At 41.7% G+C, this 27695-nt stretch overlaps 1 protein-coding gene across 3 annotated transcripts; it reads left to right on the top strand.

Moving 5' to 3' along the window:
• Nucleotides 1–11782: 11782 nt before the first annotated feature.
• Nucleotides 11783–27048, top strand: LOC120307728 (ribonuclease P protein subunit p40-like). Of its 3 annotated transcripts, XM_039342814.1 has the most exons (9): nucleotides 11783–11946; nucleotides 17164–17308; nucleotides 17989–18057; nucleotides 18828–18923; nucleotides 19447–19572; nucleotides 21154–21352; nucleotides 23656–23790; nucleotides 25240–25460; nucleotides 25899–27048. In XM_039342814.1, exons 1-8 carry the CDS (start codon nucleotides 11821–11823, stop codon nucleotides 25433–25435), a joined length of 1092 nt encoding a protein of 363 aa, XP_039198748.1. In that variant the 5' UTR covers nucleotides 11783–11820; the 3' UTR covers nucleotides 25436–25460; nucleotides 25899–27048. The 3 variants fall into 3 exon arrangements, with proteins under 3 accessions (XP_039198748.1, XP_039198739.1, XP_039198756.1); XM_039342805.1 differs by lacking the exon at nucleotides 25899–27048 and having other exon boundaries at nucleotides 25240–25788; XM_039342822.1 differs by lacking the exons at nucleotides 17989–18057; nucleotides 25899–27048 and having other exon boundaries at nucleotides 25240–25788.
• Nucleotides 27049–27695: the final 647 nt, after the last annotated feature.

The following is a 27695-nucleotide window of genomic DNA, read 5'->3' as shown; positions in this document are numbered from 1 at the left end:
ACTACTACCAACATACAACATTTATTTTATATGACATTTTGCTCCCCAGTGCTCCCACTGTTTACTGGCCTTTGCCTTGCCAGCACTGTTATGTAGTCTTCTAGGTACTTGGGAGATTTCTTTGCTCTCTGTGACCTTCTTAGCTGTGGGTTACTGGCATAAGTCCCATGACTGGAGGGAGGCGTGAGCCTATTCTCTCTATTGTGCCCTGGTGTCTTCCAAGGACTGTGACCCGATGCCTGGCCTGCTTGCTTGCCAACCGGGCTCGTCAGGCCAGGGCCTTCTGTTGCTTTGTGACCTGGTTGACCTGCCTAGCTGTAGACCCTCGGGCCCTTGAAGCTGGATGCCGCTGCTGGGCGTCTCTGTAGAACCTCCTAGGTCAGTCCAAGACCTGTCAGGAGGCTGTCCATTCCCTGAACCCCATTCTGTGTTCGGGCTCGTGTGGGTTTCTGTACTTTCCAAAAACTCAGGTGTTCCCTGATTTGTGCTAGGGTTGTTGTAGTCGGGACTTGGTTCCTCGACTAACTCTGTGTATGTTTGACCCCCTGTAGGATTTGGGGTAAGGTCAGGCCACCCTTGGGAATTGTGTGCCAGTTCTCTTGCGGGGAATGATTTGTTGGGATGCCCCCGGGTATCCTCCGTGAATGAGTGCTGTGTGATGTGTGTGGAAAGTGAGTATGCCCCCGGGGTGACTCCCTGGATGGAGTAGGCGTGGATGCCTGTTGTGTGGGTAAGCTCCATGACTTCCTTTTCGGAGCAATTGCAGAATCTTGGGACGGGCCGTCTGTGGCTCCCTCAGTGGAGATGGGCAGTAACTCTTGCCCTTCCCTTTGCTCCAAAGGGTCCCCCTCCCCCCCTGGAAAAGACCCAGGCGTTTCAGCAGAAAAGTCCCGCCTAGAGCGGAGTTGGTCGATGTGCCGACGTAGGACACGCACGTTGTTCAGGGAAACCTCAGAGGGACGAGAGGACCTGTGATCCTGGACACAGAAGCGGGGACCCATGTATGACCAGGCCCGTAATTGCGAGCCCAAACGGGGGCACCCACAAGTAGTTGTCTAGGTGCCCTAGGATGTGAGGTAGATGAAGGCAGTCTGTCCGGATGCAACCGGTCAAGTCTAGTAGTAAGTTGGCGCCCCAACGAAGTTCAGCTGGACTTCTCCCTGTAGAAGTGGACGGTGTGGTGCGATAAGAAAGGAGAAAGTCAGCCAACCTGTGATGCCAGTCCCCGTAGGTGAGTCTCTTCAAGGCGTCCTTTGCGATGCGCACCATGCGTTCCGCCATACCGTTGGTGGACGGGTGAAAAGGCGCAGACGGGGCATGACGAATCAGGTTTGCCTGTAAGAAAGCTTGGAATTCGGAGGAGGTGAATTGAGGGCCGTTGTCGGACACGATGACATCTGGCAGCCCGTGTGCAGCAAAATCCCCCTCAGTACCTGAATAGTCTTTGCAGTGGTGGTGGATGAGACAGGCACAACCTCAAGCCATTTTGAATGGCTGTCAACAAGGACCAAGAAGAACTGGCCCTGACAGGGCCCAGCGTAGTCAATGTGCACCCTAGACCATGGGGACTGTGTTTCCTCCCATCTATGCACAGGAGCTGGGGGCATCTCTGGGCGAGATCGTTGGCACAGGTGGCATGCGTGTACCTTAGCCTCAATATCTTTATCTAAACAGGCCACCATAAGTGGCTGCGTGCAAGAGCCTTCATACGAACAATGCCAGGATGACCCTCGTGGAGGGATTCTAAGACCCTAGTCCTCAGTGAGGTGGGAATGACAACTCTGTTTCCCCAAAGCAGACAACCCTGAGAAAGGGACAGTTCGTTTCTTTTGGACCAGAAACTCTGAAACTCAGGAATAGGGCAGTGCTCAGGCCACCCGGACAGGACCCAGGAGCGGACACGTGAAAGTGTGTGATCTGTACCCGTTTCAGCGGTAACATCCCTGGCACTAAGAGGGAGCTCGGGCAAGGCTTGGATTGATAGAATGTGGACAGCTGGCGCGGGGTCAGCTTCTACTACTGGCAGAGGCAACCTACTGAGGCCATCAGCATGGCCCATTTCTTTCCCAGGCTTGTGGAGTAATGAAAAATCATAGGCAGACAAAAAAATAGACCACCTAAGCATTCTAGGGGAAATGATGTGGGGAGTCTGCTTACGTGTGGTAAACAGTCCCAGCAGAGGCTTATGGTCAGTGAAGACCGTGAAATGCATGCCATATAGAAAATCGTGGAATTTTTTAATTCCAGCAACAACAGCCAGAGCCTCCCTGTCTATCTGAGAGTAGTTGCGCTCGGCAGAAGACAGTGTTCTGGAGTAGTATGCAATAGGAACCTGAGTTCCATCAGACCTGAGGTGACTCAGGACAGCTCCAACCCCGTAGGGGGATGCATCACAAGCGATGCACACAGGAAGAGACTCGTTGAAAGGTGCAAGAACACTGTTAGAAGTGAGCAAGGCCTTGACTTCTTTAAAGCAAGCCTCATGTGCTTGTGACCCCAGCCACACAGCTTGTTTGTCTAGTAGCCTGTGAAGAGGCTCAGCTACACTAGCTTTATGTGGAAGAAAAGAATTGTAGAAATTCAGGAGGCCTAGGAAGGCCTGAAGTTCGGCCTTAGACTTTGGCCTGGGTGCTTCTAAAATAGCAGTTAGTTTGGATTCAGCAGGATGAATCCAGCAGCATCAATTTTGAATCCCAGAAATTCAGTAGAAGGCACCCCAATCTGGCATTTGTCTTTTCTGAGCTTGAGGCCTGATTTCCTGAATCTTAACAGGACAGCCTAGCCTTTCAGCTAGATGTGTGTGGGAGTCTCTGCAAATCAAGACATCGTCAAAGTAGGGGCAGACCCCGGTATACCTCGGTAGTGGTTTTCACTGACGATCATAACGCTTTGGAAATCCCAGGAGCGTACATTCCTCAAAAACTGTAGCCTTTTTACCTTAAAGGTCCCCTAGTGGGTCACAATGGTCTGAGCTATGGCAGGCATCTATCCTCAAACAGGCAGGCTGTTGATATGCTTGACGCTAAGTCAAGCTTTGCAAAAACAAGCCCCCCCTTGAGAGAGCCAGGATGTGACTGACCACAGGAACAGGATAGGCATGTTGCTGCAATGCCTTATTGAGTGTGCATTGTAATCAGCACCAAATGAGAATGTCCCCATTTGCTTTTAGAGGCGTGACAATGGGGTCTCCCAAGGGCTGGAATCAACAGGTTCTAGGATTCCCTGTTGGATCAGTTTGTCTAACTCAGTGTCAATTTTACTCTTTAAAGCAAAAGGGACCCTTCTTGCTTTAATTCTAATGGGAGTGACAGGGGGGTCTAGCTTTAAGGACACAGGGGGTCCTTTGAATGTGCCCAGCTGGGGGCTGAAAACATCTGCAAATTCTTTGCAGACTTCCTGTAGGTCGAGGGTGTGTAAGCTGTTGAGTCCTGTGACGTGTATCCCCAGGGCCTCAAACCAATCGAGTCCTATGAGACTCGTTCGTTCACCCCCTACTACTAATCAGTCTAGTGGACCTTCAAAACTCTTGTATTGCACGTTAAGGGTGGCCTCCCCCTTAACACACACTCTGAGTTCTGAAAATCTGTTAATACAATATCAGAAGGCCTTAACTTGGCCTTAGACCCACTTCTGGAACAAATCTTCCTAAATGTATGCAATGAAATGATGGACAGGGCAGACCCTGTGTCTAGTTACATAGATAATGGAACCCCTTGTAGCTTCACGTTGAGTGACAGCTTTTTCTTCATGGGCTTGTGTGTGCCTGTTCTACAGATGCTTCTTCGCGAAGCGCAAAAACCTACCCTATTCTGGCTGGGGAATCTGGGACCCTTCAGGCGTTCTTCTTGGGGTTGTGCCTTTCGTCGGCCCAGGCACACAGCTGCAATGTGCCCTTGTTTACCGCATGCCCGGCAGGTAGCGGAGCGGAACTTGCAGTCGGTTCTCCTGTGGCGACCTCCACAGCCGATGCAATTGAGCGGAGCCGAAGAGCTTCCCTTCTGGTTCTCTTCCTTCGCGGGGTGTAGACGGTCGACTTCTTCGTCCGGATCACTCATCGGGTTTCGTTGGAGTCTTCCTTGGTGCACGACGCACCCTCCTCACAGTTGCTGAATCGGCGCATGTTTTTGACGGCGCGCCTGCTGTTCTCTGCGGTGACTTCCCTTAAGGCGTCTTGGAAGGATAATTCTTCCTTAGCGAAAAGTCTCTGTTGTAGCTCTCGATGCCTTAACCCGCACACGAATCGGTCCCTCAGTCGTTCCTTGAGGTCCTTGAACTCGCAGGGCTTGGCGGCCTTCCGTAACGCGGCGATGTATTCCTTGGCTGACTCACCGGACCGTTGATCCCTTTGTTCGAAGGTGTGGCGCCATGAGATAACGGACACCTTGGGATGGAAATGCTACTTCAGCAGCTTCTTCAGGTCTGCGTAGCTTACAGACTCTACTGGGACAGGTGCTGCAAGGTTTTCTGCGATTTCGAAGGCGTCTTGGCCGCAAACGCAAAGCAGGGTGGCCGCCTTCAAGCTATCTTACCTCACTTGGTTTGCCTTGAAGTAGTTCTCCATTCTGGATACGTAGGACTCCCACCGCTCTGGATGTGAGACGTCGAATTCCGAAAGCATACCGATTTTCGCCATCTTCGGATCTTCAGAAGACGGGTCTATCAGCCAGCCTACCCCCGAATGCGCACCGGATTGGCGGGCAGCTGCCGAGTCGACGCCGTTCCTCTTTCGCCGCTCAGGACTCCGTGGGTAAGCTTACACTTCTTCCTTTCCAGGTAGTGCAAGGCATCCCACCTTCGTCGCCAGTGTTGAGTCCGTGGCGGGAAAACAGACACGAGAAGCAGCTGGAGTTGTCAGTTTCTTTTATTCAGCGTTCAGCTTACAGGAAGATGGCTTCAGCCTCGCCCAAACGCCTCGCAGCCTCTTATATAGGCAACTCCCGGGTAAATGGGTTACTTTTCCCGCGCCAGCACACGCGCATGCGCACGGCGCTGGCGACAGCCTGTCTGGTCCCGGGCAGCTTTGCACCTGCCCGGGACTGCCTGCAAACGCCCGAGCCGTTTGCAAGGCTCGGGACATAACACCCAGCAAGGTGGTTGTGAAGTGAATCATGTTGGATTTTACAACTTTTTTGCCACAGTTGTTAAGTGAATCCTTGCAGTTGTTAAGGAATGGTGTGGTCATTAAGAGAATTCGGCTTTACCCAATTGCCTTTGCTTGTGAGAAGCTGGCTGAAAAGATCGCAGATGGCGATCATATACTCTTAGGATGCTGCAACGGTCAGAAATACATAAATAGTTGCATAAATAGTTATCGTGTGACCGTGGAGAGGCTGTGATTGCTGTGTTAGGACCAATTATAAGTCACTTCTTTTTTTCAGGGGCATTGTAACGTCGAATGGTTGCTAAAGAAATTGATGTAAGTTGAGGACTATTTGTGAAAGAAGGAATGTGATGATGGACGTGTTTAGTCAATGAGTTGATGCCCTCTTTCACCACATTATGATCCTAATCCAGTGAAGGCTTTCTTATACCACCTTTTTTTTGTCTTTGAAACAAATGTACAAAACAGTCTGAGCTTAAGAAATGTCCCTACTAGTCTTTCCCTACTCCTGTATCTATCCTCCCCTCCCAGTTAGGAAGGGGCTAGTACCCTAGGTAAATAATTATCTTTTCAGTTAAGTATTCTGTCAAACAAGAGTCCTAATATCATTTCTGCAAGAAGCACTGTGTATTGAAAGCTTTCAGAGACATTAGCTATGCAAGAGTGCCTTGCTTAAGGCTTCCCTGGCAATTGGCAATTAGAATGTCAGCACTGTGCATTCAGTTTAGCTTGGTTTAGTTGTTTAGTTTGATTCTAGTTATTCTGGCTGGCATCGTAATAGGTCAGTAATGTTTCCATAATGAAGACTTAGGAAGTGATATAAGACCTCATTATAAGGCTCCACAATATGATACCCTTTTTGCTTAAATATATATTTTAGTGGAAACTGTGCGGAGTTAGATGGAAAAAAATTGCCTCCAACTCAAGCCTACCAAGACTGGGTGGCTGTGGGTGCAAACCCAGATCTGGGGATATTTCACTTTTGACCTTGGATGAGGTACCACTCCCAGGTTGGTATGCAATCTGAAAGTGTTCCCAGATTTGCAGCTCCTGCTTAAAACGCAAGTATTATCAGGCCTCCATCTGATGTGTTAGTTGTGCATTTTCCCATATTGGGACAAGAAAAAGAGCTTTGTACAATCAGTCATGCTCTAGTCCAGGGCTTTTCAACCAGTGGTATGGGTACCACCTGTGGTACATTGGCACCTGGCAGGTGGTACGTGACCGTCCTAGAAAAGTGGTAGCGAGGGAGGGGAATAAGCTGAACCGGTGGCAGCACCACACAAGCCTGAGCGAGAGATGGCTGGAGCTGCAGGGCTGTCATGGCTCAGCGGAAGCGCCAGGATCAGCACTCCTTTGGGGCTGTCAGGGCTCAGTGGAAGCACCAGGATCAGGGCCAATCAGCTGGAATGTTGCAGCATCTCCAGGGTCTTGTGATTTCCATTCAGATGCTTGGCAACTGATTCCTATTTATGATGGTCAGAGTGTCCCAGGGTCATGTGAAGTGACCAAAACCTGCTGCATCCACCCAGCAGATGAGGGGAATAAAAATCAAACGCACCCCACCCCACCCCCGCTGCCAATCATCAACAGAAATTCTCACAACAATGAAAACCTTGGAGAGGAGGAAGAGCGTGGCTGGGTGGGCAGGCAGGTGTCTTGCTCGGTTGTGGCTTGGGGGGCACTTTTTTCAATGCCGTTGTAACTTCAAACAGGTACTAAGTGAACTGTTGTAAGTCGAGGACTACCTGTACTTTATCACTTTTTTCCTTTTTGGGGGGGTCATCAAGCTTTTGACATCTTGCTAGGTAACTGGTAGTACTCGGATGTTGCCATATCCTAAAGTGGTACAATGGGTGAAAAGGTTGAAAAGCCCTGCTCTAGTCACCTTATGGCTTCACTATTGCAACATAGTGTACAAGGGGTTTCCCTTGAAGACCACCCAAAAGCTTTTGTTGATCCAGAATGCAGCAATGCAAGCTGTAATGAGCATGTTTAGGTATACCCATGTAATACCTCTGCTGCCCAAGCAGTTTGCTTCCACGTGCAATTCAAGGTGCTGGTTACTACTTATAACATTGTACATAGCATATGGGCTGGTTACTTGAGGGTTCACCTGTCATCTGTAACATTAGTCTGATTGTTTTGATCTTGCAAGGTTGGCATCCTCTGGATTCCTTTGATGAACAATGTTATATATTGGGATCCTGAAGCATGTGTTCTCTGCAGCAGTGCTTGCTCTTTGGAATGAAGTTTCCTCAACATCTAGATAACCGCTCACTCTACTATTGCTTGGAAGAACCGCAAATCCTGCCTCTTCACCCAAGCCTTTGGCAAGGCACAGTGAGACCCCTCACTTCATTCCATGTGGTCTGTCATGCTTGTCAACGTTCATCCTTTAGGTTTTATTTATTTTACTGTAATTTCTTTAATTTGTTGTGAGCTGCCCAGAATGTTGAGAGTCATTATTATTGTGGTGGTTTGCATTGTCAGCCAGATGTTTAGACTGGGTTTACCATTTTTATCCACCTATCAAGTCCTTCCCAAGAACCTAGGATAGGCTGATCTCGATGTTAGATGGTGTTAAAGGTATCATTGCAGAATGTAAGCTGTTCCAAAAGTAAAGCTGTCTTTGCAATTGACTGATGGTGATTTTGTCAAAAAGCTATTACTATATTTTCTCCCTACATGCTTAAGCATATGCCAATAACCAAATATTCAATAAAAACTCAAGCACAGAACAGCAATAGCAATAGACTTAGACTTACATACCATTTCATAACGCTTTACAGCACTCTCTAAGCCAGGGGTGTCAAACTCGCGACGTCACATGACGTCGCACAACGTATCGGGCCGATTTTGCCATTGCCAGCAATGGGGTGAGCGCGGCTTCTGGATGATGTGGCCAGCCTGTGGGCCGGCAGTTTGACACCCCTGCTCTAAGCGGTTTACGGAATCAGCATATTGCCCCCAACAATCTGGGTCTCATTTTACCGACCTCAGAAGGATGGAAGGCTGAATCAATCTTGAGCCAGTCAGGATTGAACTCCTGGCTATGGGCAGAATTAGCCTGCAATACTGCACTCTAACCACTGTGCCACCACAGTGCATGACAAGGTATTCGTATATACTTTTGTATGTAGATGGGTATGCAGAGTGATGGCTTTTTGTCCAACCTTGAGCTTCAACTAATTCTGCTAGCTCCCCACCATTTACTTTAGATGTATTGGCTCTGAAGAATTTGGAATTATTTTTGTGTATTGTCACTCTGCTGTTTGCATTCCTAGCTTTGTCAGGCAGTACTTCAAATCTCAAAGGAAACAAACTGCCTATTTCATTCCCTGTCCAAAATACATTTGTACGCAACAAATCTATAACATTATTTAGGGCCAAGTAAGTATAACATGGGAAGAATGTGAATGGATCTCACCACAATAAATTTCTTCTCCTGAAAAGTAACTTGGTGCAAAGAGAATCTGGAGTGCAGAGATAATAATTTAATCCTTTCCCCATGTGCTAGTCAGTTCCCAAATAAATTCCCCATACAGCTGCTATTTTCCTCTGTTAATAGCAGCTAGCAGGAACACCAAAGGTAAGTGATATAGCTTGAGGTCAGAGCCAACAGTGGATTAGTGATTCAATTATGTCTGCTTTGGCTCTTTGCCTTAAAGTGCAGCAAATCTCATACCAATATATTTTTCTCAGAAAGTTATTGCAAAGGAAAAAGAGACATTGCACGCAAAACTTAAGGCATGATTCATAATTAAGAAATGCTTATTCTTTTTCATGGAGGCAAGAGAATAAAATCTCATTTTATGGTCACATGCAAAATGTATGGGCCACTGTTACTTGGCAATGTGGCTGCAACTAGTATACATAAACATTAAGTGTCAATGTCTCTGTTAGGATACAATTACCTGGAACACCTCACCCTCTAGAGCAAGCATTTCTAAAGCTGGATATAAAAGGAACATTGATTAGATATGTCATTTGGAGAGAAGGAACTAAATGAATACTGTAGATAGGTCAACAAATGATTGATTTACCTCCCTCTTTCTTTCTCTGCCCCTGGGATTTATGAAAATGGTCAGAATAAAGTAAATTTATGTTTGTTTCATAGCAATCCTAAGTAGTGGTTTTGGTTAGAGCAAGGGTGTTCAACCTTGGCAGTTTTAAGATTTGTGAACTTCAACTTCTGGAATTCCCCAGCCAGCCTTAGATTCTCACATCCAAGCAACAGTTGCAGGATGAAAGTACATAATTTAAGCTTTTAAAGGGTTAACCCTACCCATTAATTAGATAAGTCTCTGGGTTACTTTAGTTGCACATTTCATAACTTCAACTCTTGCCCCATTTCCTTCCCAAAAGTTATATTGCTAAAATAAAAAAAAAAAATGGAAGAATAAATCTGTCCGAAAAGATTGAGCTCCAGATTTGACATTCAAAAAAAAAAGAAGTGTGGAGTTCACAGTTCTGTAACTCTGAGGGCTCTTCTTCATATATATGCTGTAGTAAATGTTCTTATATAACATCAAGAATAACATCAACAACCAAGAAATTATCTCTCTTTTCCCAGTTCACAGCTGAGGCACCTTAAAGTCATCTTTAATTGTTTCAGCTTAATATTGACTGCTAGCATTGAATGTAGCCTTGATATACCTTTGTCCAGACAACCTGTAATCTCAATAAAATGAGGCTTGAAAAGGAAACAAGAGAACCACATGGATAAAAAAAATCTAGGAGTCATACATGAATTGAAATGGTACTTTGACCACACTTCAATTTTTTGAAAGTTATAGGAAATACAGGATGCAGCAGACAAATTGCCAAGGGAATTGAATTGCAATTGCACACACCAGGCTTACATATAGTAAAATGGACAGCATCACTTCACATTGTATGCAGGTGGGGCAAATCACATCTTAAATGTTCCTGTGTAACTTGTGAGTAACTTTGTGGGGTGCAGAAAGCTTCCTGATACAGAAGAATAGAGAAACCTTTTGCCCTTTTTTGTGTGTGTCGGGAGGATTCTTCTAGATTTTATTTAGATCTCACATTTCTTAACCATCCATCTCCCTCAGAGAGGGGCTCTGAGCGGTGTATTCATTGTAGATTTTCTTGCTGATTTCAAGGCCAAAGGGAAAGACAGGACTCCGAAGGTCTCTCTTGTTCCAACCCAAATCAAGATTTTTTTAGATGACAGAAACTCTTGGCTTCTTACCTGGCAGTCCAGTCTTCCAGTTTTATTAACTGAAGATATTACTTACTTTTTTGGAAAAAAATATACTTATTCTGTAACTTCTGTTGATGAAATTGTTGGACATCAACAGCAAAAGAAACAATGAAATGAAGGAATAGAAAATCCATGTGCAGGACAGAAAAACCAAATGTAACAACAAAAAACAATCTACGGGGTCTCAATAATGATTTTACTTCACAGCTTGGGAGTACAAAGAGAATTTTAAGGACATTTGGAACAGCATCACGGCAAGATCCATGTGTTGCTCCGGAAGGCAGTAGAGTAAGCAGAGTTCTAGGTCCCAATAGATCAGCGGTTCTCAACCTATGGGTCGCAACCCCATTTGGGGTCGAACGACCATTTTACGGGGGTCGCCAAACAACGCGATCCGCCATTTTTCCCCCTCAGGGGGTGCCGCCGCGCATGCGCGCCACACATGGGGGCGCCGCCACGCATGCGCACCGCGCATGGGGCGCCGCCACGCATGCGCGCCGTGTGACGGGGTCGCCGTCACACAAAGGTTGAGAACCGCTGCAATAGATGATGTAATATAATCAAGGGGACTTGGAATACACTCACTATGGCATTACAGATGGTTGTAATTTGGATCATAAGAAAAGTAAATGGTAAAGAGCAGGAATTAATGAAAGGAAAAGCAGAAAAATGTTATGTTGTTGTGTTAGTGAGACTAACTATGGAGGATGTAATTGAAAGTGGTTTGATCTTTTAGAGTAGCACTGCTGCATAAGGAAACAGCAATAACACTTACAGATATCAAACCAGACAAAGTGGTGGTCCTGGCACTGGTATCAAAGTCCAAGCTTTTCTACATGGAAGTGCAGAAAAAGAGTGGGACTTGGATCATAATGCTGCTACTGCCATCTTGTTTATAACTCCCCCCTCTTACTACAGCTCACAACTATCACCGTTTGGCCTTTTCACTCACATTTTGTGTACAGGGTATCCCCTTTCCCTGGATAGACTGAGACTAAACTCACTTTGGGTTAGGATTTCATCACCACTCATTGAATCATGTCTAGCTGCAGCCACGTTTGTTCAATTTCTTACAATTTTTTTCTTTAATTTGCTCTACCGCAGTTTTTCAACCCCAGCCACTATGATGGACTGCAACTCCCAGAATTCCCTAGCCAGGACGCTGGCTAGGAAAGTCTGGGAGTTGAAGTCCACCGATCTTAAAACAAGTGAGGTTGATAAACACGGTTTTCAAAAAAAAAACCAACCCCCCCCCTGCTCCCCAAAAAGCTTTTTATTGCTACGCCCTCCTTTCTGCTCCCGGCACTTAAGTAAGGGCGCGGACGCTTTAGCTGTAACGTGCTCGATACGCGTGAACAACAACATTTACCCCGCCCTAGGGCGGGCTCGCTGGCTCTTTTCTCCGCCTCCTTACGAAAGCGTGACGTAAAGATCCCGCCTCAGTTCTGTCCAGTCCGGCTTCCGCTGCCGGCAGGCGCGGGAGAAGATGTTTGTTCCTTTGCGGTGGATCCGCGAATCTCCCCGCCACTTGCTAGTGTGCGAGAGAAGCCACGTGCAGCACGCGCGATCTCGACATGTGGCGCACGTGCGGGAGCACGCTTTCAATTGTGGGGTGAGTGAGTGGGTGTGGGTGTGTGTGGGGGGGGGGGGAGCGCCTGGCTCTGAGGCTGTTCAGAAGGGAAGGAGAAGCCGATTTTTTTCCTAAGAGGCAAAGCGATTTCTCTGTATCCGTGGCCATTCCGGCTGCGGGTTCAACTGGGAAGCAAGATTGCATGTTTCTTTAAGGAGAGGCATCCTTTTAGGGGCGGTTGAAAGGTTTAGCAAATGTGTAGTGGCCCATAGTAGAGAAAGTTGTACTCGGTCATGAAACCAACCATAATGTGAGTTGCGCATCTATTTGTTTGTGTCTCCAATCACACTTGGCCAATACTATTTATCAGTTTGTATGCAGCCTCAATCACTCGGGTAACTACAGGCGGCTTATATACTGCGATTAAAACAGTGTGAAATGATGTGTAGGCAAAGAAGCAAAAACCAGAACGTAACACCCACTGAGTGTTGGGGGGGGGGATAATAACTACAAAAGTTGTAACAAATGAAATAGAGGCAAGTCCGAGTTAATAGACTTTGAGGCACCAGGAGAGTTCTTGTTTTAATGTCCCTGGAATCCTCATCCTCGTTGGTGTAGTGAACTGTGATTACCATTTGCACTTTTTTGTACTTCATGCAGGTTTTGATTCCATTTTTTTTCTTTGAAGTCCAGAGCTCTGGTTTACATTCCTCAAAAATAAGACTTATTCTCAGTTGAAGGAAGGAAGAATTGCAGTATAAAATCTGTTCTAACATTCCACAAGAAGCTTTTTAATTGTTTTGTTTTATTATGTAGTCCCTGACTTAACAGTCAATTCATTTAGTGATCCGTCGAAGTACAAGGGCACTGAAAAAGTGAGTTATGACCATTTTTCACGCTTACAACTATTGCAGCATCCCCATGACCAAAATTCAGATGCTTGGCAACTGATTCATATTTATGATGGTTGCGGTGTCCCGGGGTCATGTGATCACCTGTTATACTCTTCTCACAAACAAATCAATGAGAAGCCAGATTCATTGAACAACTGTGCTACTGACTTAACAACTGTGGCAAGAAAGGTCGCAAAACTCACTTGACAACTGTCTTGCTTAGCAACAGAAATTTTGGGCTCAATTGTGATCATAAGTTGAGGACTACCTGTATCCACCCAGCATAGTTCATGCTTCTGTATCTCCTATAACAGTGATGATGAACCATTTGGGCTCATCATATCAAAAATTACGAAAAACCTAACTTGATTCTCCTAGTTGTCATCAGGTGTCTCCCCAACGAGAGAAATAATTATTTGCATATTCATTTATTTAAAAACAATACAGTCCAATCATGTGTGCTGCTATGTATTATATAAAGAAATGTCAGATAATTACAAAAATGAAACAGGAGTAGAACCAATTTGTTTGGTCTATGGTTAAGACACCGCACTAGAAAGCAGGAAACCGAGTTCAAGTGCTGCCTTAGCCTTAAAAACCAGCTAGGTGACTTTGGTCCAGTCACTCTTTCCCAGCCCAACCCATCTCACAGGGCTATTGTGAGGAAAACAGGAGAAAGGTGTGTTGGACATCTTTGCTGATTTGAATTATTTGTAAAAATAATAAAGATGGGATACAAATAATTTTTCGGAGGATGCCCAAGAGCACACCTTATTCTTGTTCAACCTCCACACCCTTCAAAACTTGCATGAGAATGAGGCATGCTTTCAAAAATAGTTGTGGGGTGTTAGTGAATGCTGGTGTGTCGTATTTGATAAACATGTCATAGGTTCGCCATCACTGTCCAGTGAGATACTTACATAATGTTTATTTATATGTCTGTTCCACAATGCCTCTAAATGTGTTTACAATAAAAGCATTCCTAATAAAAATACATTAAAATAATATAAAATACTGCTCATTAAAAATTAAAACATCCATGAAAAATTAAAACATTCATTAAAAATGGTGGTAGGCAACACTGACACTTTCCAATATTCATAACAGGATGAACCAGTTTGAAGAGGCCTTTGTTACTCTAAACCAAATAAAAGAGAACAAAAAATAAAATAATACAGTACACTGTAGTAGCAACATTATTTCAGTAATGCCACTAACTGGAACAAGTATCTTAAATTTCAATTGCCCCCTCTTTAATTTTATGGTGCTGCTTGTTGCTATATTTTTTAATATGAGGTTCTCTGTGTGTGTTGAAAGTTCATGTCTGCTTATGCATTGTGATTTATGTATATTTAATTAAGTGGAACTGTTGTATTATACAGTGAGGGAAAAAAGTATTTGATCCCCTGCTGATTTTGTACATTTGCCCACTGACAAAGAAGGGATCAGTCTATAATTTTAATGATAGGTTTATTTTAACAGTGAGAGATAGAGCAACAACAAAACAATCCAGAAAACCATATTTCAAAAAAGTTATAAATTCATTTGCACTTTAATGAGTGAAATAAGTATTTGATCCCCTATCAACCAGGTGTCTTTTATGCAGGTAATGAGTGGAGATTAGGAACACTCTCTTAAAGGGAATGTTCTTAATCTCAGCTTGTTACCTGTATGAAAGACACCTGTCCACAGAAGCAATCAATCAGATTCCAAACTCTCTACCATGGCCAAGGCCAAAGAGCTGTCTAAGGATGTCAGGGACAAGATTGTAGACCTACACAAGGCTGGAATGGGCTACAAGACTATCGCCAAGCAGCTTGGTGAGAAGGTGACAACAGTTGGTGCTGTTATTCGCAAATGGAAGAAACCCAAAATAACTCAATCTCCTTCAGTCTGGGCTCCATGCAAGATCTCACCTCATGGAGTTTCAGTGATCATGAGAACGGTGAGGAATCAACCCAGAACTACACAGGAGGATCTTGTCAATGATCTCAAGGTAGCTGGGACCATAATCACTAAGAAAACAATTGGTAACACACTATGCCAGTGGTTCTCAACCTGTGGGTCGGGACCCCATTTGGGGTCGAACGACCATTTCACGGGGGTCGCCAAACAAGGCTGTCAGCCATTTTTCCCCCTTTTCTTTGGCCACGCCCCTGGCACCCGGTGATGTATAAGTGGTTGGGGGTCACCACAACATGGGGAACTGTATTATGGGGTCGTGGCATTAGAAAGGTTGAGAACCACTGCACTATGCCATGAAGGGCTGAAATCCTCAGTGCCTGCAAGGTCCCCCTGCTCAAGAAAGTACAGGTACAGCCCCGTCTGAAGTTTGCCAATGAATATCTGAATGATTCAGAGAACTGGGTAAAAGTATTGTGGTCAGATGTGACCAAAATCGAGCTCTTTGGCATCAACTCAACTTGCAGTGTTAGGAGGAAGAGGAATGCTGCCTGTGATCCCAAGAACACCATCTCCACTGTTAAACATGGAGATGGAAACATGCTTTGGGGATGTTTTTCTGCTAAGGGGACAGGACAACTTCACTGCATCAAAGGGACAATGGACGGGGCCATGTACTGTCAAGTCTTGGGTGAGAACCTCCTTCCCTCAGCCAGGGCATTGAAAATGGGTCGTGGATAGGTATTCCAGCATGGCAGTGACCCAAAACACACAGCCAAGGCAACAAAGGAGTGGCTCAAGAAGAAGCACATTAAAGTCCTAGAGTGGCCTATCCAGTCTCCAGACCTTAATCCCATAGAAAATCTGTGGAGGGAGCTGAAGGTTCAAGCTACCAAATGTCAGCCTTGAAACCTTAATGACTTGTAAGGTGCTTCAGCACAGTATTCTATTAGTATTTGTAGAATGAAATTGGATGTTAATACATTGCCTATAGAACTCTTATCATCATGGAATCTGTATTTTTCATTTCACTATCTAGTTCTAGTTTCATATAATAATTTGTGCATCTGATGAAATTGATTAAAAGTGTGTGCCTTAAGGTATTGAGAATGCTGAACACTTCATTTTGTAAGCAAGAGATTAATACAGCTATTGTTCTGGAAGTCAGTAAAACCAAGAGCAATGGAGCTATGGTACAGCGCAGAAGTGAATTAATCTGGCCTCCTTAAAATGGCTAAAAGATTAAAATCATCATAGAAATTGTCCCAATATCCTCCTTTCCAACAAGAATATCAACATTCTAATAAAGGCCTGAGAAGGAATGTTTGTTGAAAAAATTCTTCACATGCCAGGAGCCTAGTGACTGAAAAAATGAAATTCCAATCAGAAGATTAAGGCCACTGGATAATTTAGACATTATAGGAGAGTTGGGTTAGTCTGTGGTAGCTAGAAATTAGAAGTAGTCTGAAAACACAGTTTTTGATTAACAGATTTTATTAAAAATCAAAAACTTCTGTGAGCTATGCATCATTTCCATTGAAGTATATTCATTTTGTTTTATCATAAAAGATAAAATACAAAACACAAAAGCAAACAAACAAAAAAATATATATCCAGCACTTACAACAACAAAAAAGAAAGAAGATTGGTATACAAAATAGGAGAAAAGGTGACCCAAATGTCAAATTTAACATTAAACAAATAGAATCCATCCCAGCTGAATGCTGAAAAAAAAGAGAAAACAATAAATTCTCCTTCCCTTTTACAAATATATATAAACATACACACACAAACAAACACAAACATATAAAAAGAAAAAAGAACAAGTTAACAGGTTAACAGGTTAAGGTAAACATTACACTAATCTTCAAATCTCTCTGTTAACCATCTGTTATTGTATTTAACATGTAGAAAGTCCACAAATGGCTTCCAGACTCTTATAAAACTATCTAATCCATTATCTCTGATCAAAGCAGTTAATTTCACCAGCTCTGCTAATTCAGTCAATTTTAAAATCCATTCTTCAACAGTTGGCTATGCATCATTTTGTCAGAGATGGGTAATTAAATTGATGTTGGATTTTCAAAGGAGATGTAGTGGAGGAGGGGAAGGTAGTTATAATTGTAATGTTTGTAAATTGCCTTGAGATTACTTGATCTACAAGCAGTGCATAAACATTTAAAGCAATAGTCAATATGAGTGCCATAATGAAGATAGGCATGTACCATAGACAGAGAAAGCCAATGACGTATAGTGGGTCACCGAATTGGAATTGGATTCAAGAAATGATGTATTATACAGTAGACTAAACATTGACCTGCCATTTGGTATTGTTATTTTGTGCAAGATCTATGGCATTGTTTCATTTTGATGTTTTGCAAGAAACTATGTAAAAATGTGTGTTTCAATCCATTTTATCAATGATTAGAAGATCTGATTTGTGTCCCAAATGTTCTTTTGGTAGGTGTCCTTTTTGATACCTGATTGTGGAATAGTTCCACAAGCCCTAAAAAATGCAGTTGCTGATATTGGGGAATATTACCTTGTAAAGAATTTATTTCTTCATGAGTTAGTGACCCAAGAATTCATTAACACATTTGTGAAGAAAGGTAAGTAAGAATTGACTTAGATAACTCAATATGAAAGTAGCTTTGAACTCTCCTGAGCTCCCATCCCATGGAATGCATGCCATCAGTCCTGCTCCTACTCACAGTTGGTAATAAATTATTATGATCTCAGAATATGTTATAATCCTTAGGAGATAATATGTTTCATTTTGCTTTTGTTTTAGGATGGGGAATTCTGTAACTTTCCAAATTGAAATTCCCTGAAATTGAAAATCCACAGTGATGGACATAGCTATTTTAAACCCCATTTAATAATACGAGGATCTCTTCATCCTTTTATTTGCAGCATTCCCTCATGCGGGTTAAGTAGCTAACCTGCGGCACTGTATGAAAGTCTTAGGTCTCATGTGTTCTTTGTCTTTTAGAAGCAATAACCTTTTGTGACATTGCTAGAACTAGCAATTGCCTCCCCGTATTGCTTCTCAAGAACGAATCTAGAGGGAAGTACCGGTATATTCCCTGGCCCAACACTAGTGCTGTGGAGTTGGAAGAGAAAATATAGCAGTAACTCATAAAACTGTTGTAATAATCGCCATCCAGGAAACCCGTTTGGTTGGAGATAAATAAGTTTCTTCCTCTTAATAGTGGTTCTGTCTTGTATTTCTAGTATGGTGTTATTTTTTTTTAAAAAAAACAACATCCAAACCTTGTGTGTATTTTAGGTACATGTTATGCTCTTACATATAATACAAGAATTGACCAAGACAATACAGCTGCTTTGTTACCAACAGGTATGAAATCAGATTTAAGATATAAGAGATGTTTAATAGCTCCAGAATCTTAGTTATTTAACTCAGTGGGATTAAGCAATAATTGCTAAGAATAAGGGAAGATCACAGTATACATATGAATCATTTAGCCAAGTATCATGTTTATATACCTCAAAATTAAGCACTGACATGTACACCTTCCCAAGTCTTCTTCATACGTAATTTGAAGGTACACTTTTAGCCACTTCTTTTTAGGTGGAAGGATTGGAAAAATCAATTCTTACACATATATATTCTATAAGTTAATTTCACTTTGTACACCTCCTTCAGCATGCAACAAAGAGAACGGACATATTCAGCTCCTGCTTAGTTGCATTGTTCTTTATCCCCCAGAAAAGAGCTTTGTATGGAATTTCTGAGCTGGCGTCCCTAACCTTTAAAAATTGGGGCAGAGGGAGAAAAGCAGTTTTATACCTTTTGAGAAATTAAGCAATTTATATCATCCAGGGCAAGACGTAAATTCAGCTATCTGAATTTTTTTGAAAAACTGGAGTTTAGTATCAGTGGAGTTAAATGCAAAGGCAAAGAAGCAAAATGAGGTCATGAATTTGGTCTAAAAATTTTTTTATGAGGATAAATTAACACAGTTGATGTTTGTACCCCTTTGTGTAATTGTATATGGTGAGTTTTTAGGATGAAAGAGTTATGTCTATTGCTAATTTTTGGTGTTAAAATATGTACAAATGAAATAGGTTATAACTTGTTCTGAACCATATGGGTTTTGCTTGTAGGCAAATTGATTTTATCAGTAGACAAGGATACTTATGAAGAACTTGGACTGCAAGGCCATCCTTCTTTGTATTCTGGTAAAAAGCCAATGAGATACAGTAAGTGTCCATAGTTCATAAATAATACCTATTTGTTTCTGGTTCTTAAATAGTTTTAAGAAGATTTGGGAGGGGGGGGGGAAGACTTGGAAACTGGAATTCAGTTGAGTTCAGTTTGAAAAAAAAAAAAAAACATTTTAGCCACTTGTACATGAAGTGGCTGCCCTGACCCATTAATAGAGAACCCTTCACAGAATTTTTCATGTGCCGGTATTGTAGTTGCTGTGTTGGAAATAGCTGGAAGTCTGGGATTTTTTGGAAGTGCAGGAGTGTGTTTCCGTCTGGCGGATGTAGACATTGGGAATAGAGCTGAATTGGGGTCAGTATTAGGGTCCAACTGAATTATAATGTCTTGCACATATATTTTATTATAACATTTAACAGAATTTTTTTGTACTAATATAAAGTAGAGGGAGAGAGAGAGAGAGAGAGAGAGAAAGAAAGAAAGAAAGAAAGAAAAGCTTTTTAATTATCCAAATAACATGTGAACTATTAACACTTGTCCTTTTTGTTCCTTTAATAGTTATTACAGTTGACTTGATGGATACAACTTTCAGTCCAGAAAATAAAAAATATAAGAGAATAATTTGGGCCCTGAAGGAAAAAAAGCCACTTGAGTTTGATTTCTTATTAACTTGGCAACCCACAGGTAATAGAATTACAAAAATTAATTATTCTTGGCTTTTAATATTTTTATGCGCGCCTTCAGATGCCTATATGTATATGAAAAACAAGATACAATATGAGAATGAGAATTATATAATATAATCTGGGAAGACTGCTTTTAGGTTTGAATGTAGGGTTTTTTTGAATTAAGCTCAACTGTAGGTATCTTAATCAACTCATACAGATAATTTTTTTGGGGGAAATAACACTGTGCCATTGTACCACTGAGTTTTTCCAGCTTGCTAGTTTAGCCTATCGCCCTGGGAATTTCCTAGTGATCTCCCATTCTATCCTTGTTAGTTTTTTGAGGTCATCTAAGATCAGCCTATTGTGGAATTATTTCAAATAAAAAGGAATGTTTCTTAATGATTTAAAGTACAACAGTAGGTTTGAATATGAAATTAAAGGCAACATAATAGTACAAAGTACAGTAAAACCATAATTTAATGCAGGGCTTTTCAACCAGTGGTACGGGTACCACCTGTGGTACATTGGCACCTGGCAGGTGGTACGTGACCATCCTAGAAAAGTGGTAGCAGGGGAGGGGAATGAGCTGAATCGGTGGCAGCACCGCACAAGCCTGAGCGAGAGATGGCTGGAGCTGCAGGGCTGTCAGGGCTCAGCAGAAGCACCAGGATCAGTGCCAGGCTCCAGCTGGAGCTTGGCGCTGATCCTGGTGCTTCTGCTGAGCCCTGAAGAAGCACCAATAAGCTGGAAAGTAGAACTGATCCTGGCGCTTCTGCTGAGCCCAGAAAAAGTGCCAATCAGCTGGAATGTTGCAGCATCTCCAGGGTCTTGTGATTTACATTCAGATGCCTGGCAACTGATTCATATTTATGATGGTCACAGTGTCCCAGGGTCATGTGAAGTGACCAAAACCTGCTGCAACCACCCAGCAGACAGGGGGAATAAAAACCAAACACCCCCACCCCCACTTCCAATCCTCAACAGAAATGCTCACAACAGTGTAAACCTCAGACAGGAAGAAGAGCACCACTGGGAGGCCAGGCAGGTATCTTGCTTGGCTGTGACTTGGGGGGGGGGGGGGCACTTTTTTCAGTTCAGTCAAACAGTAACTAAGCAAACTGTTGTAAGTCAAGGACTACCTGTACTTTATCACTTTTTTTTTGTCATCAAGTTTTTGACACCTTGCTAGGCGACTGGTGGTACTCGGATGTTGCCATATCCTAAAAGTAGTACAATGGGTGAAAAGGTTGAAAAGCCCTGATTTAATGGACCATTTGATGGGACAGGGTATTTGTTATTCCCAAATGTCTGATAATCTAAAATACGTGATTTGCAATAATTGCTACTTAAACTCAGGCAAAATGGCTTAGAGAGGTCATTCTCTGAGAACTGAATCTGAGAGTAAAAAGTTGGATGCCATAATCTTTGGACATTGCATAGATGCAGTTGCAAGAAGACTTCATTTTAATGCAGCTTTTCAGTAGATTAGATCTCTTTTCATGTACCATGACAGGAACTGGAATACTTTAACTCAGGATGTTTATTTTTGTGCAATGATTATCCGTCTTTCAATGTGGGATGATTTTTTTTTTTTAAGGATCAGAAGAAGCAAATTTGATGTCCTATTTTTCTAAAAAGGAAATACAGGCTTACCAGCCAAAAGTAACTTTTAGCACATTAAGAAATGTGCAGTGTCCAATTCTAGAGAGTGATAAATTGCATGGCGAGTCAGATGGAGCATGCAGCGCCCAAGAACTGTTTGAGTGGCTTGGGGCCATTTTTACTCATGCTGGCTTGTAAGTATGTTTGCATTTATTTACAGTTAGCAAATCAAGAAGCAAATGATGAAACCATCATCATACAGCCAAAAATAAATCTTTGCCAAATTCTAAATTTGTGGAAAAAATGGGATTTTAAAGAACATGTTATCTCTAGGGAGACCTTGGTGATATTTGGAAGGGGTAAATTATCTAGGGGTGTATTTTTGTCTTGGCACTTTGCCCTTCTCTTGAAGGCCAGCTGTGCATCCACCCCATCTGCTTCCAGTTTGAAGTCCTGACTGTTTGCTCTCCTGTTACAGTATCTATAACCTGGCTGCCTTTTTGTCCCTTAAGCCCCTGTGTGATATTGTGTGTTTTAAATTTTACTTGGTGGTTTTATGGATTGTAACTTGCCACAAGTTCCGCTGGATAGTGAGTAAGTTACAAATGTTTATGGATGAATGAATCCCAGTGGACTTTTATTAGCAAGAGGTTTCTTGCTAACCTATTCATTTATTCAGTTTATGCGTGCAGGCATGCAATTTGTATCTCATCCACTTGTACATACTCTGGATGGCTAAGTTCCATGCCCCCCCAAAAAAATGCAAGTATTATATAGATCAATTTCTTAGCAACAAAAGGGTCCTTTTTAGGAAAAGGGAATGGAGCTCCCTTCAAAACCAAGCCCACCCCTCTGCAAGTAAGCAAAGGACAGATTTCTGTCGTCACAAAATAATGAATGAATGCTCCAAACAGGTTTTATTTTTCATTTTCTCAGTTAATTTAGAATAGCCATTGGAAGGGAAAAGAAGGATGTGTGATATAGCTGGAGTATAAAGGAATATTTAAAAAAACCCACAAGGGGCAGACATACAGAAGAGTCCATCCTTGCCAAGGATCAGATAGCAATAGCAATAGCACTTCGACTTTTATACCACTTCACAGTACTTTACAGCCCTCTCTAAGCAGTTTACAGAGTTGACGTATTGTCTCCAATAATCTGGGTCCTCATTTTACTGATCTCGGAAGGATGGAAGGCTGAGTCAATCTTGAGCCAGTGAGAATCGAACTGCCGAATTGCTAGCAGCCGGCAGTCAGCAGAAGTAGCCTGCAGCATTGCATTCTAATTACTTATTTGAGCAGCATCATGGCTCAAATCAACATCCACTTAGCTTTAGAGCAGACCTGTCAAACACAAGGCCCGGGGGCCGGATGTAGCCCGCAACGTGGTTTCATGTGGCCCGCAAAGCCATCCTAGCCCAGGCCAGCCAGGAGCCAATGTACAATTTTGTGGTGGCCATCTATGCTGAAATGCATTCAGTCTTAGCTCCACAAGGCCATCTGGAAACAGCAAGGAACCAGCCCCTGCCGCGTCAGCCCTGCTCCTGGGTGCATGCTGGGGAGGTGTCACCCTTTGTGAGGAATGAAGAAATGCACCATCGCTTGGAAGTGGCCAGCAAATGGCCCTCACCTACTTCATATATTTGGCTTGATGGGCTCCGGGGGAGAGGTTTCAACAGGCTTTTCCAGTAGACTATGCCTTGGCGCTTGCCCTGGTCCCACCCCCTTCTGCCAGAGACCCTCAGATCTGTCCCACTCCTGCCCAGGCCCCCACAGGCACCCTTGACGCGAATGATGTAGAGATGGCCATGCCCATCCAGCAGGCCACACCCACTCCAGCCGCACCCACCCTGGCCACACCTACCCAGCCCCCTGAAGACAACCGCAATGCTAATGCGGTCCTCAATGAAATTGAGTTTGACACCCCTGCTTTAGAGAATGAGCACTCTAATCCAATCAGTTTAAATATAATAATCACAAGAAAATTCATCAAATGAAGTACCCCCCATCACATCTCAAATCATTACATCTACTCTATTATATCAAATTCAACTTTCATTAATTAAAAAGCGCAGATGGAATACTTTTAAGAAGTGTTAACATTTCTCTCTCTTTTTTAAAAAAGCTCACAACTAAATAAAACGACATAACAGATAATGTAATTGCAAAAAATGCTAAGAAAAAATATAGAAAAATGTATAAAAACAGCAGCATAAAATAGCAGGAGCAGTCAAAAAGAGAACAGAAGTTACTTAAATTCTGTATAAAAATGCTAACACCTTTTGGTTTTATTTGCTTATTTGTTTATGGAGTGCCTGCTATATCTAGATAATTAATCAGTGAAACTCTGCTATAAAGCTCCAAAACATGAAAAAAAGCAATTAGCCCTGAATGGATGTTAAGTATCTAATATAATTTTTAAGCAGAACATTTATTTGCCATGTTCAAATGTTACATGTGTCCCAGAGCTGTTTATCTTATATATCTTCTATTTGCAGAGAAAACACATCTTCTAGTTTTTTATCAACCTGTGTATGTCCTCAGCCAAGCACACTGATAGAACAAGTTTTGATGTGTACAGTAACTGGCTTTATACCATCAGAAAAGATAATTCATTTATTGGAACAAATATGGTAAGTAGTGACTTGACTAATTAGCATCTACGGTTGTTCAAATTAAGGCTGCTGCCTAGAATTGCTAGAGAATTAATCCCACAGAACATAGCCATATTTCTGCAATATTTTTTTTTTTTTTTGTATTAAGTTTCTCTTGTGCCTGCAAGGCCGCATTTCCATTCTACTTACTTAATTTTTTTATTTGGTGGTAGTAACTTTTATCTCAGTTTACTGCAACCTTCCAAATATTATTGTTAGAACATTTCACTTAAATTTAAGGGCAGCAAGGAGGTTTTTTTCATTGAAGAGCATTTGAGGGCAGGTCCAGGATAGGAATGATACTGGATTTCATTCAGATGAATTGAAATTAAATACCGAAAATGGAACAATTAAATATAGTGAGAAGTAATTTTTGCCACTTGAAAAAGTTACATTTGGAAAAATATGGAATGTTGGGTTCATTTATACAAAATATTTTAGGTTAAAAAACATGATAGTCATATAAGTGTATGTATATGCATAATTACATTAGATAATAATATATGGAATAGTAACTATTGTAACAGCATTATTATGATTTTTTTGTATTTTTCCACTTATTTTTAAGCACTTGTTATGTAGCTTTTTGATAATGAATGCATCTTTGTGTTTTGTTCCTTTTCTTTCTTTCTGATGTTATAATAAAAGAAAAAAAACTAATAAAAATAACATGTGAACAACATATAAAGTCTTGTGGTTTCCCAAGGCTTTGATGGGTACAGATTATGCATTCCTGATATAGAATATCAGAAATTAGAAAACTTAATTTCCTTTGAAATTATAACAATAATTTTTCATATTGTATTGATCACTAGAAGTTTGTTTAATGACTTCGGGTTTGAATAAGAATTTGTTTATTTTTTATTTTATGAATAAATATTCTCCTTTTTCTGTTTGTATATTCAAAAAGTGACATTGTCCATCCATGTTCGTGGCAAAGACAGTTTTTACATCAGTGCTGTTAAAGTGTTTGAGCCCAGTTACCCATTTTCTTGATTTTGAATAATGTCATTGCTACCAAAAAAACAAGAAAAACCTCACAAAATCCTGACTCCACACTTTCAGACAAAATGGAAGACCCATATTGGATTGTCTATTTACAAGCAATTTGTAATTGCTCCATTACCTTCAGGGTATACTCCAATTATCCCCTTGGAGGATGAAACAATGAACCATTGTTTCACATGTTGGTTTGCCCTCTATGTTAAATAAATTAATAATACATGGTTATCACTAAAATCCACTAGCCTTAAATAGAAACGACTAATTTCTCATGTTGTACTTCATGCCATATTTTTGACTCCAGTCTTATTATGCATATTGATATCATCATCTTGTAATCACAGTACATGGGAAAAGAATTGTTCCCTTTTGAATAGGTATGGTTTTTAATTTCATATACTTTATTCATTTTATCTTTTCCAACAGTTGCTATTTTAAAGACCCAAAGTTGGCTCACTGGATATCTCTGATTGTCCATGGTTTTGCTGACAGCCCTGTTTCCTGGAGAGAAAATGAACATGGCTTTCTAAAAGGAGGAGAGAATTTATACAACTTCATAATTTTTAGGAATCTAAGCTACTGGCTTCAAATGGCAGTAGGGGCATATGACAACTGTCCATAAATAATTGCCTTGAGTACCATTCCAGGTAGTAACTGTAAATAAACATTTTAATGAAAATATTTACCCTTTAGAAGGGTATGGGACATTTATTAGCTTCCTGACTTAAAAAAAGTGACTAAAACAGGGAAGTAATGTTGATCTTGAAGACATGAGTGTAAATAAGAATTATGAGGATTATGGTTTCTGCCAGTTTAGTTAAGTATGAATTCACAAGTTTCAAGCACTGTGCGCATTTTTCAAAATAAGATGATAAATTATTCTTACCAGAACTTATAGCAGGTCTATATATCTACATCTCTTAAAGCAAAAGTGGAATAAAAATAATAAAGTTTTGTTTGTTTTGAAAAAGCAAAGAAAATCCTTATTTTACCTTTGTGCCTTTAATTATTAACTGATGTACCTATTGCAGATTAGTAGCTTTTTGAAATTTGTAGAATGGGCTGACCTTTGTCTTAATTTTCAGAGTTTCATTAGGTACTTGGGGTGGACAGCAGCATCCATGGAGAAGATGGAGGCACATAACTTTGGAAGAAGACCCATTCTACCTGCATTCTTTCTTTAAAATTTCAACAATTAGGTTCTGCCACAAGGTGCTCATTAGCTACTTCAAGCACAGATTGTTTTTGAACTTAGACATATCTCAGACACTGGAGGGAACGTGTGCAAAACTTCTAAATTCCAAATGGTTTCAACCTGAAAAGGCCCCATTCTGAATCTGAAACACTTGTTTTGGATTTGAACTGAACTGTCGTGACTTTCCCAGAATTGTTCCAATGTTGTTCTGAACATTTCAGAAGTGTTTTGAGTGTAAAAGAGCTGTCTTGAACTCGAGGTGGGATGTTTTGGACTCGGGCTGTTCAAATTCAAAGTTTTTGCATGCCACTAAATGCTGAGTGTAACAGTTGAAAGGGGGCTAAGTTGAAGTGGTTACAAAAGGCACAAAAAAAATTAATGAACTAGTTTCTATTAAACAATTTGGAGTGTTAATGTTGATTAGATGTGCATTAGATTAGATTATAGATATTAGATTAAATATATGTAGTTGTGTATCCTAGTATGTAAGAGCATCTCATCCAAGCAAATTGAGTTCCCAGCCCAGCAGATTCTCTTCCAACCTCTGCCTGCGAGCAGACAAGACTTTTAGAGCTTCTTGACTAGAGCTGCTTCAAATTCAGGTGGGGCATCTAAAAACGCCACTTGGTTGCTGGCCTTGGCTTCATTCCCCTGAGAAGATGCTGCTGTATGAGCCAGCAGTGTGCAGCAGCAGCCAAAAAAGCTAATATAATCCTTGATTATATAAACAGAAGCATAGAATCAAAATCACGTGAAGTATTAGTACCACTTTATAAAGCCTTAGTAAGACCACACCTGGAATACTGCATCCAGTTTTGGTCATCACGTTACAAAAAAGATGCTGAGACTTGGGGAAAAGTGCAAAGAAGAGCAACTAAGATGATTAAAGGCCTGGATCACTAAAACATGAACAGTTGGAGGATTTGGGTTTGGCTAGTCTAGAGAAAAGAAGGACTAAGGGAGACATGATAGCACTATTCCAGTATTTGAGGGGGTGCCACAAGGAAGAGGGGGTCAACTTATTTTCCAAAGCACCAGAAGGCAAGACAAGAAACAACGGATGGAAACTAATCAAAGAGAGGAGCAACCTGGAATTAAGGAGAAACTTCTTAATTGAGGACAATTAACCAGTAGAACAGCTTGCCTTCAGACATTCTGGGTGCTTTATCACTGGAGGTTTTTAAGAAGAGCCTGGACAGTCATTTGTGTGAAATGGTATAGGGTCTCCTGCTTGAACAGGGGGTTGGACTAGAAGACCTCCAAGGTCCCGTTCAACTCTATTCTGATTGAAATAAATCTTCACAGTTCTTTCATTTTTCTTTATTTGAGCCAGTCCCAATTAAGAAGGGATTCTGTGTAGCACTTGTCCTTTGCCTCAGCTGCTTCTGACAGCTAAAATTGGTCAGATATTTTAAGAATAAATTGGTGAATTACTGTTTGATCAAACCCTATCTCAAAGTCATTTGATCTTATGCTTTGCAGCCTGCTTTACTTCACAGCATGAAAATTGCTTACCATAGTCACAATTTGAAGAGTGAAAGAGTTCAATCCTACACATTGGAAAGGCACTTGGTATCAATAAAATATCTTGATATACCTTATTTATCTCATAAGGGAGTAATTTTGTTGTTCATATATGCTGCCTTTATCAAGAGATAAACAAGAATTAGGTGACCTATATCTGATT

This window comes from Crotalus tigris, unplaced genomic scaffold (genome assembly GCF_016545835.1).
Source record: "Crotalus tigris isolate CLP2741 ecotype Arizona unplaced genomic scaffold, ASM1654583v1 scf7180000017551.9496454, whole genome shotgun sequence".
In the NCBI taxonomy this organism is placed as follows: domain Eukaryota; kingdom Metazoa; phylum Chordata; class Lepidosauria; order Squamata; family Viperidae; genus Crotalus; species Crotalus tigris.
This window is presented reverse-complemented; position numbering and strand designations above follow the sequence as displayed.